Source organism: Maniola hyperantus, chromosome 6, assembly GCF_902806685.2.
Source record: "Maniola hyperantus chromosome 6, iAphHyp1.2, whole genome shotgun sequence".
NCBI lineage: Eukaryota > Metazoa > Arthropoda > Insecta > Lepidoptera > Nymphalidae > Maniola > Maniola hyperantus.
In genome coordinates this window covers 3,831,836-3,846,771 of record NC_048541.1, presented here as the reverse complement: position 1 = coordinate 3,846,771, position 14,936 = coordinate 3,831,836, and the positions used below count along the sequence as shown (strand labels likewise).

At 38.3% G+C, this 14,936-nt stretch overlaps 1 protein-coding gene and 1 long non-coding RNA gene across 4 annotated transcripts; one reads left to right on the top strand and one right to left on the bottom strand.

Annotated features, from left to right (window-relative positions):
* Positions 1-659: 659 nt before the first annotated feature.
* Positions 660-5,971, top strand: LOC117983176 (tenascin-like). Of its 3 annotated transcripts, XM_069499311.1 has the most exons (8): positions 661-884; positions 1,469-1,615; positions 2,223-2,390; positions 2,584-2,751; positions 3,257-3,403; positions 4,026-4,211; positions 5,061-5,230; positions 5,740-5,971. In XM_069499311.1, exons 1-7 carry the CDS (start codon positions 803-805, stop codon positions 5,192-5,194), a joined length of 1,032 nt encoding a protein of 343 aa, XP_069355412.1. In that variant the 5' UTR covers positions 661-802; the 3' UTR covers positions 5,195-5,230; positions 5,740-5,971. The 3 variants fall into 3 exon arrangements, with proteins under 3 accessions (XP_069355414.1, XP_069355412.1, XP_069355413.1); XM_069499313.1 differs by lacking the exon at positions 2,584-2,751 and having other exon boundaries at positions 660-884; XM_069499312.1 differs by lacking the exon at positions 5,061-5,230.
* Positions 5,972-13,144: 7,173 nt separating this feature from the next.
* Positions 13,145-14,556, bottom strand: LOC117983030 (uncharacterized). Its single transcript, XR_011236810.1, has 2 exons — positions 14,126-14,556; positions 13,145-13,537 (listed from the first exon to the last, which is right to left on the bottom strand). It is a non-coding gene; the product is annotated as an uncharacterized lncRNA (long non-coding RNA).
* Between the last annotated feature and the right edge of the window lie 380 nt (positions 14,557-14,936).

Below are 14,936 nucleotides of genomic sequence, written 5' to 3'. Positions count from 1 at the left end.
AAAGAGTCGGATTAAAATTGCACGTGCGTTTTTCATGAAAATTCAGTAATGACAAAATCCGACGACGTGCCGGTAAAAATAAAGACCGAATTTTGAACGTCAAACGTAGAAAGATCAGCTGTTATCTGGACATGTTCTTAGATATGACCGGTACCGCCTACTTCAAACCATCATGATGGACAATTGAGGGATAGAGAAGCGTCGGTAGAAGAAGAACATCCGAGAATGGACAGGGATAGCCAACGTAGCACGATGCTTCCGTTGGCGAAAGACAGGTACGATGACGGTCAACCTCCAATAGTGCAGAGGCATGAGAAGAATAAGAAAGTATGATGCGTTTAATAAAGTAACAACCAACTAATCCACATGTTATCACCCTGTATATTATATAGATGATGCTTGCGACTTCATCTGCGTGAATTTAAGTTTTTTTTTAAATCTCGTGGGAACTCTTTAATTTTTCGGGATAAAAAGTAGCCTATGTATGTCCGTCCCCGTTGTAAGCTAACTCTGTACCAATTTCTATAAAATCGGTTAGACTGTTGGGCCGTTAAAAGCTAGCAGACAGACAGACAGACACACTTTCGCATTTATAATATTAGTGTGGATTGTAATCTCAACTAAATAAATACGTAAACGATGTACAATGCCATGCTTATGTGACTAACCATCGTTCATAAGCTTTAGTGACCGCACCCGGTTAAGTCCCGTCTATCGCCCTATTTAAAGAAAACAGGAGAGAATTTAATTTTAGTATTATTTAATACATCGTGGGGGCATAAAGTTTAATCTCCTGATAATAATGTTTCCCTTGCAGAGTATCGTTTTTATTGCGGTGTTGTGTGCGGTACACGCTGCTGTCACAGTTAATATTTATGAAGACGGTAAGTTTGGCATCACTTTCAGATTATTTCTAACTCGCGACTTCATCCGCGTGGACTACACTTTCAAACTTCTCTTTCACCCCCTTAGGGTTGAATTTTCAAAAATCCTTTCTTAGCGGATGCCTCTACGTCGTAATAGCTATCTGCATGCCAAAATTCAGCCCGATCCATCCAGTAGTTTGAACTGTGCGTCGATAGATCAGTCAGTCAGTCAGTCAGTCAGTCAGTCAGTCAGTCAGTCAGTCAGTCAGTCACCATTTCCTTTTATATATTTAGATAATAATAATTATTTTTATACCTGGGTGCGTTTGGAACCCTCGTTGCTTTAGTTTTAAATTATCACCTTTAAATACATAATCTGATGAGATTATGTATCTAAAGGTGATATTATTAATTGAGACGGGTGGCTCCGAAATTAGTAATTTTATATTTTAAAGATTTTTTCATTGAACTTCGTGTTCCAACTCCTCAATCTAGCTGTAGCAATGAAATATCTGTCAATTATAACTTGATATCTGTGTAAATAGTTATCTTAAATAATGTGTACTTAATAGATATCTTAAATAGTTTTTTTTATATTCTAGACGTGGAAAGCATAAAATCAAATAAACTCGATGAGGTAGTAAGCTGTAACGATGGATCGTGTTACCGGACATGTCGGCGTTTGGGTTTTGACTTCGGTGTTTGCGTGGGCGATACATGCGAATGCAGGAAATTCCACAAAGACAACGGTAAACGATTTGGCTGTATGAGTACTACCATACTTGCGGGCTAATTCGCTAGCTCAGTACTCAACACTGCTGCGCGATTGCGGGAGAATGACAGCTATAACGTCACGATCGCAATCATCTCGGATTGGTTAACGCTCGCTCACTATTGGCTACAATGCATTCTTGCAACAAGAATTGCACAAATTCAACCAATCAGAACAATTGAGATTGTAATAATGATTGATGCAGGTTTTAGACAATCGCCCTACATAATGATAGCCAACGATTTCATTTGACATTGGTTAGTTTTACATTGATGCTTCACTGAGTGACATTAAAATATTTTTCCTAGAAAACCATCAATGGATTAAAAATAAGTGTCAAATGAGCTAGATGGCAATCATTCAGTGTTAGACACTGAGTTAGCGAATGATCCCGTAGGTCATAATTGTATCTATACTTACTAATAAATAAAATTGAAGTAACTCTGTAATTCCGAAATAACTACCTCATACATCCTTCTACATAATATTTAGATAATCATCCTATCACTAGAAGATAATATCAGCAAGTTTTTTCAGATATTGCTGAAATGTTTTGCTAACACTAGTTTCTGTGTCATTTACAGAATTACTTGAACAAAATGATATACCAAGTCTGGATGAAAGTTTTACTAGATCAGGGTTAGGTGGTTGTAACCCCAGCGCATGCGATCAACTGTGTCGTCGCTTGAAGTTCCCCGGTGGCGTATGCGTCAATGGTCGCTGCAAGTGTGACAACTTTCGACAAGAACCAGGTACTTATGAAAATCGTATTATTCCACGCGGACATAATTTGTATAAGTAGTAGTCTAGCTTCAAGTTTAATTGTAATATTTTCACAGAATTTAATGAAAAAGAAAATCAATGGGGGGAAAAATCAGCATGTTATATTTTTTGCGTGATATTTCTGAAATATTTTACTAAATACTGATTTATGTGTCCTTACAGAATTACTTGAACAAAATGATATACCAAGTCTGGATGAAGGTTTTACTAGATCAGGGTTAGATGGTTGTAACCCCAGCGCATGCGATCAACTGTGTCGTCGCTTGAAGTTCCCCGGTGGAGTATGCGTCAATGGCCGCTGCAAGTGTGACAACTTTCGACGAGAACCAGGTATTTAGATTATAACTAGCTTATGCCCGCGACTTCATCTGCTTAGACTACACAAATTTCAACCCCCTATTTTACCTCCTTAAGGGTTGAATTTTCTAAAAATCCTTTCGTAGCGGATGTTTATGTCATAACAGCTATCTGCATGCCTTTCAGCTCCATTAGTTTGAGCTGTGCGTTGATAGATCAGTCAGCCACTCGTCAGTCACCTTTTCCTTTTACATAATATTTAGATAATCATCCTATCACTAGAAGATAAAATCCGCAAGTTTTTTCAGATATTGCTGAAATGTTTTCGACAAGAACTAGGTATAGTAGGCGACGCGTCAAGATGTTTTACTCCCAGTAAAATACCAAAAAAAATTATAGTACTAAGGAGACGTTTTACTTACGAAAACTTTAATTTTTTTTTGGAGATAATTTGACTCTATATTAATCATTATTTTAATAAGAAAGACATAAGATGCATCAAGGCTTACAAATCAATATTGAAAATGTTGTATTTCAGAGGCAATGATGGAAAGGGAAGTTGAAGAACAGGTCCAGGCGCGATGCACTAACACTGGATGCAGCATATTATGCCATCTTCTTGGATTTCGATACGGAGTGTGCGTTGGTGACACTTGCAAGTGTAGCAACGTTTTACGAACTGATGGTACTGGCTTACACCTGACCAGAAAAATAAAATACAGTGCGACAAGGCTCTCTTGGCACTTGATTGGCACTTTGTTCTCCAACAGCAGGGCGCTGTAGGAGAAAAAAGACTTAGAATGTGCTTAGAATATTCAAACAAGAACGAAGGGGACACTTGACGGCAACCTTAGTTCTGATTTTCGCCACACGCCAAGAAAACCTTGTCGCACTGTACCCTGCCATATTGCGGAAAACCCGTGGAACTAATTTATACAAGACCATAATATATTATACTTAGTGATCATAGACCAGATCAAGTTTTTTATATTTCTCGTCAGGTTATACATAATATGTACCTACTTAAAAACTTTACACGCAATATGACACTCAAGCTTACTTCGCTATAGTCGCTCCGGACAAGAATGGATTTTTGATGACCTCCCTGACTCAGAGTCCCGGGTGCGATTCCTGGCAGGGGCAATTTTCGAATTTGTAATTTCTAAGGTCTCATGGCTTCGGCCGTAGCTAGTTACCACCCTACCGCCAAAATCGTGCTGCCAAGCGATTTAGCGTTACTCATCCTGAAATTCAGTACGCTTCAATATCTGCCCTGTTATCTTTTAGCCTAGATTTTTTTGTTGTAGTTCTTGAACTCTCGCTAAGCCAAGGCATGAAGGAGGACATTGTTAATTCAGTTGAACCAAATGTTGACACGGTGGTCACTGAGGCCGTACGGAACTGTGACCCGCTGGCTTGTATGATGTGGTGCCAAGAGCTAGGGTTTCTTGGAGGATCATGCATCTTGGACAAGTGCCGCTGCAACAAGAGAGGTATTACTTTTGTGTTTTATTTTAATTTGAAAATGAATATGAATTGGCTGGATTTACGGTACCTATTTCACTGTTGCTGTCAAACATTAGTATTATGTGGTGTTAGGCCTGCAAGACTTTTTAAATGTCTAAAACTCTGTAAAATAACCAGATTTTGTATAGATATAGCAGGCGTCACTTTGTGGAAGTCCATAGACTTATATCATAGATATACAATGAACCAAATGCTTAGTTTGCTATAATCCGCTGAAACAGATCGAATCTGTATATAATCCACAGTTGCAATTGCTTTGCAATAGTGGATTGTAAGTTCTACATCTCCCGAGGATGCTCTTGTGTCGGGGAGAAAAGGATGTCGAGTGTGTTTTGGGATTTGTGTGGTGCTGCGTGGTGGTGGTGTGTATTGCTTGCCTGGTGGCTGCGGTTTTTCGTGCATGTTTAGCAGTAAGAAGGCGGGCGGTGCATGTCGCATGCTGCATGTTGCTTCAAAGTAAGCTTTTGGTTAATTGTATAACCAGATTTTGTCTTTGCATCAGCGTTGAAATGGAGTACCCTGGCGGGCACTTCGAACTTTAAATAATTATCACTTTCTCACTTTCTTAACGGCGAAGCAAAATATCGCAAGGAAACCTGCATACCTGAGAGTTCTCCATAATGTTTTCAAAGCTGAGTGAAGTCTGCCAATCCACACTTGACCAGCGTGATGTACTTACTATACTACTACTAAAGCCTTCTCCTTGTCATTCTGAACCTACAACCCTTCTCATTCTGAGAAGAGACCCGTGCTCAGTTGCGAGCCAGCGATGGATTATGGAGAATCACATGGAGAAAAACTTTATTTTAATACAGGCAAAGAGGAAGAAATTGTAAGATCATTAAGGGCCTGTAACTCGGCTACATGCAATATGATGTGCCTTCGATTGAAATACAAAACGGTGGTTGGTGCAGATTTGATACATGCCAGTGTTTTTAAGAGCTCATAACTATAGCTACGACAATCTCATTTCATTGAAATCTCGGTATGACCTAAATTATTATTACCTATTAGCAATTAATACCTCTTTGAAATTTTTCTTATAACATGTAAATGACTACCTATAGTACCTATCTATTATTTATTTATTTATTTAAACATCTTCATTGCTTAATACTGTGACAAAGAATATTATTACTATAATGTATTTTAATATACTAACTACTACTTCTTTTACATTTTTTTAACTAAAAATGATGATATTATGTATTTTAATGCGCTCAGTTGCCTTTTCTAGCAGACTGAATTATTTTTGTTCAGCGTGAAAAGGCCACCAGTATTCCTGACTGCATGATTTTTAGGGTTCCGTTCACGAAGGGTGCCAACGGGGCTTTATTACTAAGACTCCGCTGTCCGTCTGTCAGTCTGTCTGTCAGCGCCGCAGCGGGCTGTATCTTGTAAAAAGCTTCACAGAAAGAAAATCCATTTTCAAATATGAAATTTTTTAATTTTGTAGTTCGTTTTTTGGCAAAGCAATCGTGTTTTTTGTTACAGATAAAAAAGTTGAAATTTTGAGATCGTGGCAAGCATGCAACAATGTCAGCTGCTATTTGATGTGTCGAAGTTGGGGCTACATCGGTGGCTCATGCCGAGGTTCCAATAATAGTTGTTTGTGTGTGTAATCTATAGATTAGGTTAAGGTTTCTTAAAATGTATGGACTTTTTAAATAGATAAGTTTTGTTGTATTTTGACGTATGTTCGAATAATTATTATTAATGGACAGCATCTTTCATTTTATTAATCTTCCGTAAGATTTATTACGTCATTTTACTTTATATGTTTTGATTTAAATTTTTGTTTTATTAATTTAACATAAAATATTGCATGTACTGGTCACGTCTAATTTGTTCAAGTTATTATTTAATTTGTTCAAGATATATATTTCGCAACATTTCGAACGAAAATTATTACAATAAAACTTAAAGCTAGCCTTATTAATTGGTTCAAGATTATAGCAATCTACTGATTAAATTTACACCATACATTATAATGCTTGATTGTCTTTCTGTCGTGTCTGTCAAAAAAAACCTATAGGCTGCTTAGGACAAGTAAAGCAAAAACCCTGAAAACTGTAAATTCGTGGTAAAATCACAAAAATATATAATTAAATTGTGTTCATGGACATAATTAGTTTACCTACTAAATCACATATAGATGGTCCAGTTGTCATTAACTTGCAGGGTGCACATAAAAGTGTTAAAATATCTGGTACCACGGTACGGAACCCTTCGTGTGCGAGTCCGACTCGCACTAGACCGGTTTTTTAAAACTTTTTTTACTCTGTCTCCTGAAGAAAACCTTTGTTGTCATATCATGATTATTATCATTAGTTTAGACTAAGCTTTTTTACGATATTAAAAAATAATAAAATAAATCTGTTTTCTATTTATCTTATCTATCCAAAAATATAAAACTCCAGATAGGCAAAGCTCATACCTACTAGATCAGTCAATCAATTTAACTTGTAAATGAACCGTAATTCTGAAAACAATTCTGATGGAAGACATGCGTACAGTTAAGCACTACGTGACTTATGTTAAGTTGGGTAAGTTTTAATTAACGGCCGCAATTCAAATCTACTACTACAACTAAGTTAATTAACTAACTAAGAAGTAACCTGCGTGTGTTGAGGAGTTACTATTGTCTACACTCTACAGCAAACTGTGTATACATACAACAAAGCCGGCAGGACATACTGAACACACGACTAGCGCCCACCCGTGGCATCGCTATAATAATTACTACTTAATAACTATTACAAGTAGGTACAAAGTACAAACCCTTTAGGACCGTCTACTATTTTTACCATTGATCTATTCTGCAGCATACTGTCCCGAAATAGCCCGCTGAAATGGACTGAAACCCGAAAGGTCGGCGGTTCAAATCCCACCCGTACCCACTCTTAGTACAAGTTTCTCGCTTTATTGGAGGGGAAAGGGGAACATTATTCATGACTAATAAAGAAGATGGCGGGAAGTGGGTGGATGAGGAGGGCTGATTGATAGCTGATGTTCTTTGGCGCATCTTTGTGTAGGGTAGGTAGGAAGGTAGGTCACAGAGGAGGGTCCTCAGCAGGCGCCGTTGGCTGTTACACGAACGTGTTTGTTTCCGTAGCCCAGCCACCAGGCGATGCGTAGAACACCGTGGGGCTTTAGTTGGTAAGAGTACAAAATTGCTTTCGTGCCTCCCTGGGTGTGGTGGTAATGGTATCCAATCCATGAGGATTTCCTCAAAAAAGAGAGCTCCGATCCGATCAAAAAATACTATAAACGGCTCGAGTTGAGGCGATGCCGATCTGTTTCCCAGTTGATGTGTTTGATAACCCTTATTCCGTCGCTGGGTATTAATTTCAATGAGAATTCATCGAGGCAATGACGCGAAAGCTATGTAGAATATTCCATATCAGTTGAACGATCGCGAATGGGGGGGAATATCGGAATACCGACGCCGCGGTATTCGCTCACTAGTTCATATCATAGCGCCCTTAATTACACAACCTCGTCTCACCTACCCTCATTCCCGAACGTGACTTCATTACGCCGGATATCTTGAATTGAATATCAAACTTTTTTGTTGAAGCTGACGTGACCTATATTCACGCAGTTTGTTTGCGCCCAAGCGATGCTGTTATAACACCATCTTCATTGTATCGTAGGAGAATCAGAGTTAACGACATAGCTCAACGGGTTGTGAAGCTGAGGTGATAATAGACAGGGCACATGGTAATTCATTAAACCGATAGACGTTGGGCACAAAATATTTATACAGGCTGTAACCAGAATGCTAGCAAAAACTTAGCATTATTGTTATGTTATACCTACTATTTAAACACAATCCAATACCAATAACCATTTACACACATTCCACAACACAACAACGCTAACATAACGCTAAGTTTTTGCTAGCGTTCTGGTTACACCCTGTATACATTTATTTATACCTTAGACGTATTTTGAATAATATGTCACAGGTCACTACATAAGCACGAAGTACATCCAGTGAAATTCTTAATCCAAGACAATAACCTACTTATCGAAATCCATCGAAATCTAATCAATTACTCCTGTCAAGTTACCTCATTCAATTAATAAAAGAATCGCTACAGAGTTGGATCAGTTGGACAGTTTGGCAGTTGTTACTTGTTGGAGCCTGTAATGATGGCTCTCAGTGAATTTCACCCCGCCTTATTGATCTCGGGAAATTGTCGAACTTACTCCAAAGCTCTTTTATCTTAAGATAAGAATTAATAGCAACGTTATCTCCTCAAAATTTGTCGAAAAAATATCAGCATTCATCGCACATTGAAAACAAAATGGACTCTATTGAAAAATTTTGTTTTTCAGCATGGCCAATTTACAGGTCCCATGCATGGCCATTTAAAGATTCCAGTTTAGCTAGAAACGAAAAAGTAGACCGTATTATAGCTAGTGTCACTTTATAAAATGATGTAGCGAAAAGTAAGCATAGGAAGCTACCAAGACGAGGATCTTTAGTAGGGGACGTGTTTTCTCTCGCATATTACAGATGGGGTGGTTGTAACTTAGAACCATGGAAGTAGGAACACATGAGTAGATATCTCAAGTAGTAGGAATCAGTTTATTCAAGTCAGAAAAATAAATAGTGCGTGCTACTGTTTTTAATATGCAATATGTATAAAAGAAGAAACGGACTAAGAGCTAGCGCGCACCACGGTGCAGTGAGTTGCGGTGCGTTTTAAAATCCGAATTTTAATCTATCAAAATCCGGTGCGGAATTAATTCCGCAGTGCGCACACTTCTTTGTAGTTCTACAGTTCACAGATGTAGTAGTCACAGTAGACTTACTCACATATCGACTGGTACAGCTTAAACCATAGCATATTGAAACTTGAGATGTTGCTTAGCTACAGGCAATCTACTCACTCCACTAAGAAAGGATTTTCATAAATTCCATCCGAGCGAAGCCGGGGCTAGTCAGCTAGCCGCTTGACTGCAAACAAGGCAACGCGCTTGGCCGATTTTCACTAATAATTCCATTTTATCTATTCATTACGAAATAATATTAATAAGGACTCCTGAAATCTGTTTCCCGGATCGCTTAACTGGTTGCATTAGCCACTGGCATATGTAAAGTCGGCTTCCATAAAATTTTCTCTATTGTACGAGTAGTTTATGCAAGAGATTTTCCTGTTCAATGAATGAGATAAGGTGCCAACGCCAGAGGATAAAAAGATTATTTTACTCACAACTCTGAAACTATTGTATTATGTTTTAGTTTTGTAACCTCTTTTCCAGCGATTTCCTCCGCGTGGTGGGTTTCTAAAGAATTTACAAGCACATTATTAAGATTCTGGAACCCACCCCACGGTTAGATATGCTGTACATTTGCTTAGTGCAATTTTTAGGGTTCCGTACCCGAAGGATGCCAATGGAGCCCTATAACTAAGCCAATGCTGTCGTGTCCGTCCGTCTGTCTGTCGGACTGCCTGTGCCACTTATGATAAGTCAAGACTCTACCAGCAGTTCAAATGGAAGATTCTACCGGTAAGAGTCAGCTAGAAACTCAGCAGTTGCTCTGTTTTTAAAAACAGAATGTTGCAATATGTAAATATGAAATCCCGACTTAATATTATAAAGGCGAAAGTTTGTATTTGTGTGTGTGTGTGTGTGTGTATGTTTGTTACTCCTTCACGCAAAAACTACTAGACGGATTTGGCTGAAATTTAGAATGGAGATAGATTATACCCTGGATTAAAACTTAGGCTACTTTTCATCCCAGAAAATCAAAGAGTTCCCGCGGGATTTTGAAAAATGTAAATCCACGCGGATGAAGTCGCGGGCATCAGCTAGTACATAATTTAAGCGTATAATATTATCTACTCAACCCAACAAAGGCTTTCTGCAAAGTAAATACGTATAGGACGCGACAGGTTCAGATGGTAATCGGGGACAGAACGCCCCGCACACCTGCACAGTCCCCGCGCAACCTTGGTGCGGGCGAGTGCGAGTGACGTGCGGGGCTTCCCCCGCCTCATACCCCGATTGCCATCTCGACCTTTGCGGACTTATAGTTATATTTGGAAAATGGAATGTAGGTATCTAAGTACTCGTAGTGTTGAAAGTTAACCCGAACACTGAGGTATGAGTAACTTATACTTCAATAAAACGTTTGTGGTTGAAACTTCAAGAGTAATGTGCAGAACGTTTGTTCATTATAATAATTCCGCTTAGTCTTGTTTCTGGCCCGCTTAGATTAGTTCTTCAGAGTTAGTTAATTAAGCCATGTTGGTACATTTGAATTCGGGAAGCTAATTAAAACTTCGCTAAATTAATATGAGTTGCGGGAAGTATATTTTAGGGCGTTTTAACCATCATCGGCACGGGTCTCCTCTCAGATTGAGAAGGGGTTTGGCCATAGTCTACCACGCTGGCCAAGTGCGGACTTCACACACCTTTGAGAACATTATGGACAACTCTCAGGCATGCATGTTTCCTCACGATGTTTTCCTTCACCGTTAAAACAAGTGACATTTAATTACTTAAAACGCACATAACTCCGTTATTAACAAATTTTAATAACGTCACAATATTATGTTCATCACAAAACTAAAATACATTTAATAAAGAGTTGTTGATTTGATTGATTTGCAAGTTCCTCCTTGTTCACATCTTTATCCACGTGTAAATAGAAGTGACGAGGGGGCCTTCTAAACCATCGCCTACAAAATAACTGAATCAATACTATACATTTAATTTGGATTCCGCTGAGTTTGAAAACAATCTTGCTAAATTTCCGTAATGAATGGAACCAAATGAGGCGTTAATTTCAATGGAATTTCCCGAGGGACTTTCAGTAAATTAATTAACAGAAATTACAAAGTCCGTGTTTTACTTCACCGATATCATTATATGGAAAATCTCGTTTCCTTCATCGACTGCGGCCACTATAGTGGCCACCGAAGCATTTACCCCTCTAAAGGCAATTATCTAAGTACCTACCTACTAGCTTATGCTCGCGACTTCGTCCGCGTGGACTACTCACGTTTCAAACCCCTATTTCACCCCCTTAGGCGTTGAATTTTCGAAAATCCTTTCTTAGCAGATGCCTACGTCATAATAGCTATCTGCATGCCAAATTTCTTCCCGATCCGTCCAGTAGTTTGAGCTGTGAGTTGATAGATCAGTCAGTCAGTCAGTCACCTTTTCCTTTTATATATTTGGATTTCAATGGTACATTACTATCAGTGGCGTGCAACTCATAGAGGCATAAAAGCGCTGCTTACCCAAGAAATAGTTAACTCGGTTGAAATTGTACAATGCTCATTATCCTTTCACTTGCTTACCTAACAACTGCTTACCCTGGCTTTAAACCCTATGCACGCCACTGATTACTATAACGATGATGTTCATATTTTAACATTGAAAGATTCATCAATCTTTTATCACAACTTTAAGTATTGGGAATTCAAACTGAACAAATCGTTTAATCGTCGAAATTAAATCGCACCTCGGTTATTTATCTTAGTAAACTCGACGCGTTAACTGGCCACTCCATCACGTCCTCCACACAAACGTAGTAAAAAAAAAAAAGATAGCGAGCAAACGAGCAGGCTGATGATAAGTGAATACTGCCGCCCATGAACATTTGCAGCACCAGGAACCGCCTCTTGAATAACCCCATGTAGTAATCTAGTGGGAACACGGCCGATGGGAGTTGGGTTTCGAGAGCATGTCTACAAAATTACATCAAGTATTAATTATTATGTTTTATGAATATTTCTATGAAAACCAAATTATGTTTGTATGGAACGTCTGACGTATAGCGACAAGGCCGTTTAGAGCAAATTACTTCAAGGGCACCCACTTTATCAATCCTGGGCCGGTATATTAATTTGTAATGGAAAACAAACAATCAGGGGTCCTATGTTTGTACAAATCCAAGATGTAATTGATAACGATCTATCGACCTTAATCTATTATCTCGACACTGTTATGAAACGGTTTTGGGTTGAATGTTTCAATCAACCCCATAGCCTCACGAAAGGTTGGCGATTCAAACCCCACCCGTTGTACTATTGTCGTACCCACTTCCAATAAGTTCTAGCACAAGTTTAAAAAAAACTTTTTTATGTCATCAGACCAACTTTTCAGTTGTCTTCCTCTCTTCCTGTTGCTGTTATATCGTGGAATCCATTCCGTTATGTTTTTCGTCAATTTTTCTGTTGATTTTCTTAGCATGTGACCTGTCCAGCGCCATTTTAAGTGTTTAGTTTCTTATGTTCACCTTCAAATTTTACTGTGACATAAAAACAGATTGGATCGGGGCGACCGGCCAGTACTTCATGTCGATGACAACAGTAAATCACTTTCAGCTGATGCGGCTAATTTCGGTGGATATTTCGGTAGATTAATCGCCTGTCCATTGTCTATTCGTTATACAAACCGTGAATAAATCTGGGCTATAAATCATAGGAATGAAAAAAAAATTGTTTCACGGTGCATCTTCTTCTTCTTCTTCGCTCTGGGCTGGTTTCCGCACTTAAACGTTTCAGTCTGTTGTTCGTGCATTGCCCCTCCCCGCTGAAGTCTTCACTCCAACCATCCAAGTTCACTCCAGAAGCCGAGTAGACCGCCCAGGTTGCCGAGGGTTCACGGTGCATGTGCTTGGGTTCATAATCAAGTCGTGACCTCTTTGCATTATACATAATCAGAGTTTTCTGTAGTTAATACGTAAGTACCTAAAGCCAATGATATTAGAAGAAATACAAAAAATTATAAATTCTTAGGTACCCTACCTTAATACGCTCGAATAATTATTAAATTTAAATATTATATTCAATTCATACGTCATAATATATATATACCTACATATACAACAGAAAATTCATAAACAGTTACTTTGTCAATGAATAAAATACAATTTGTTTTACAATGCATTTAATAATAAAAATATTAATTTTAAAGGCAAATTAAGTACATATTATTATTTTAACACTAGAAATGACTATAGTTATTTTGTATCACATCTTAGTACGTAGATATGTTTAAGTACTGACTACTGACAGAGGTTACTGGCCAATTTTTTTAGTCTCAGTTTATGACTTAGAATATTTTGGTGTGATGAATTTTATAAACTCGATGCATGATGTAAGAAAACGTTAAAATCAGAGGCAGTTACATCCAGTGAGGGTACAGTAGCCTCCCAAATGCCTGCCTGCCCTTCGGCAACTGGAACTGCACTCCCAAGATGTGCAGCGAGGTATATTGGGTCTGGGGGTCCACAGCTGTCTCTTTTGCAGAACGTGGACGGGGTCTGTGAATACGAGAAAATTTTGTTAAACCTGAAACTTATTTTTAGGGTTCCATACGTCCCAATGAAAAAACGGCACCTTCATAGGATCACTCGTGTGCCTGTCTGTCCTTCTGTCTGTCCGTCCGTCACATCCAATTTACATCGAATCAATTTTTATTTTATTTTAAATATTAGCCATGGTGGCCATTGACTAGCATTCCTCTTTCCTCTCCAATAAAGCGCGAAGCTTGTGTTAGGAGTAGGTACGACAATAGTGCAACGGGTGGGGTTTGAACCGACGACCTTTCGAATTTCAGCCCGCACGCTATTGATATTGGACTGATTCAGTTGATTACACAAATCTGTGACCCCATCAAATACGGACGTGTAACGTATCTACTAAATAAATTTTGGATATGGGGAGTCACTTTTCGAGGGGAGTAAATTAGAAAACTAAATAACCTTGTGACATATTAATACTTACCAAATGAAAAGGATTTTTGTGAGGGTCTCAAATATTCCATTTTCTTTATAATTTTAAAATAAATGGTTAAATTAAAGATAAAGGGAAAATATGGGTCAAAAGTTAATAGGTGTGTAGATACTTACTGTAATTGTTGTCTTCAATCTCTTCACATTGTGATGTAGCCACAAAGGCTACGATCAAGAAGATAGCCAGAACTACACACGCCTTCATGATTGAATTTCACAATTTAACTGTGAAATTGCAGAACTAAGCAAGTAATTTATACATTCTCCATACTAGTACGTATCGTCTCTGTGCTCATACTTTATCACGTCCGCGTCTTAATGTAATAACTTTGCGACTATAACGCAATGTTACGAGTTCATTGCTGCACATTATACCGATATTACAAAATATGATATAAACCATGCAGCAATGAGTAGTGTTTTTATTAAAATTGTAAAATATAAACGAATAGAATAACAGTCTTGCACGCAGAGAGGGAATAACCGGAGTCAATTTCCCTGGAACAGAATTGCAAGTGATAAATTCATACCACATTTTATAAATTGAGTTTATATTATTCCTTATATAGAGTTGCAAGTCGTTTGTCTTCGTTTTTAGGGTTACGTACCCAACGACTAAAAACAGAGCTTTAATAATGTCACTCTGCTGTCTATCTGTCTGTACACATGTAACAGGTCTCTAACTCGGTAGACAAAATGACTTACAGTCTACAGACCTAAAATTTTGCTACCTATTTGATGTATAACGATGATCCAAAACCGAATGTTGAATTAGAAATTCAATAAACTATTTTTCAGGGGGCTCCCAAGTAGTCTGTGTCTCCCCACACGTGAATAGGGAGCAGAATTTCTTTTCTCTTACCCTAGCATGTGAGGTATCTTTCATTGTTCTGAACACATTGTGTAGAGTACGAATATATTTCTTTTT

What these genes read in the sequence shown, in the direction of transcription:
- LOC117983176 (XM_069499311.1), top strand. Translation starts at nt 803, where the DNA reads ATGTTTCCCTTGCAGAGTATCGTTTTTATTGCGGTGTTGTGTGCGGTA. An exon ending in AGTTAATATTTATGAAGACG is followed by an intron (nt 885 to 1,468) that starts GTAAGTTTGGCA and finishes TTTATATTCTAG; the next exon opens with ACGTGGAAAGCATAAAATCA. An exon ending in CAACTTTCGACGAGAACCAG is followed by an intron (nt 2,752 to 3,256) that starts GTATTTAGATTA and finishes GTTGTATTTCAG; the next exon opens with AGGCAATGATGGAAAGGGAA.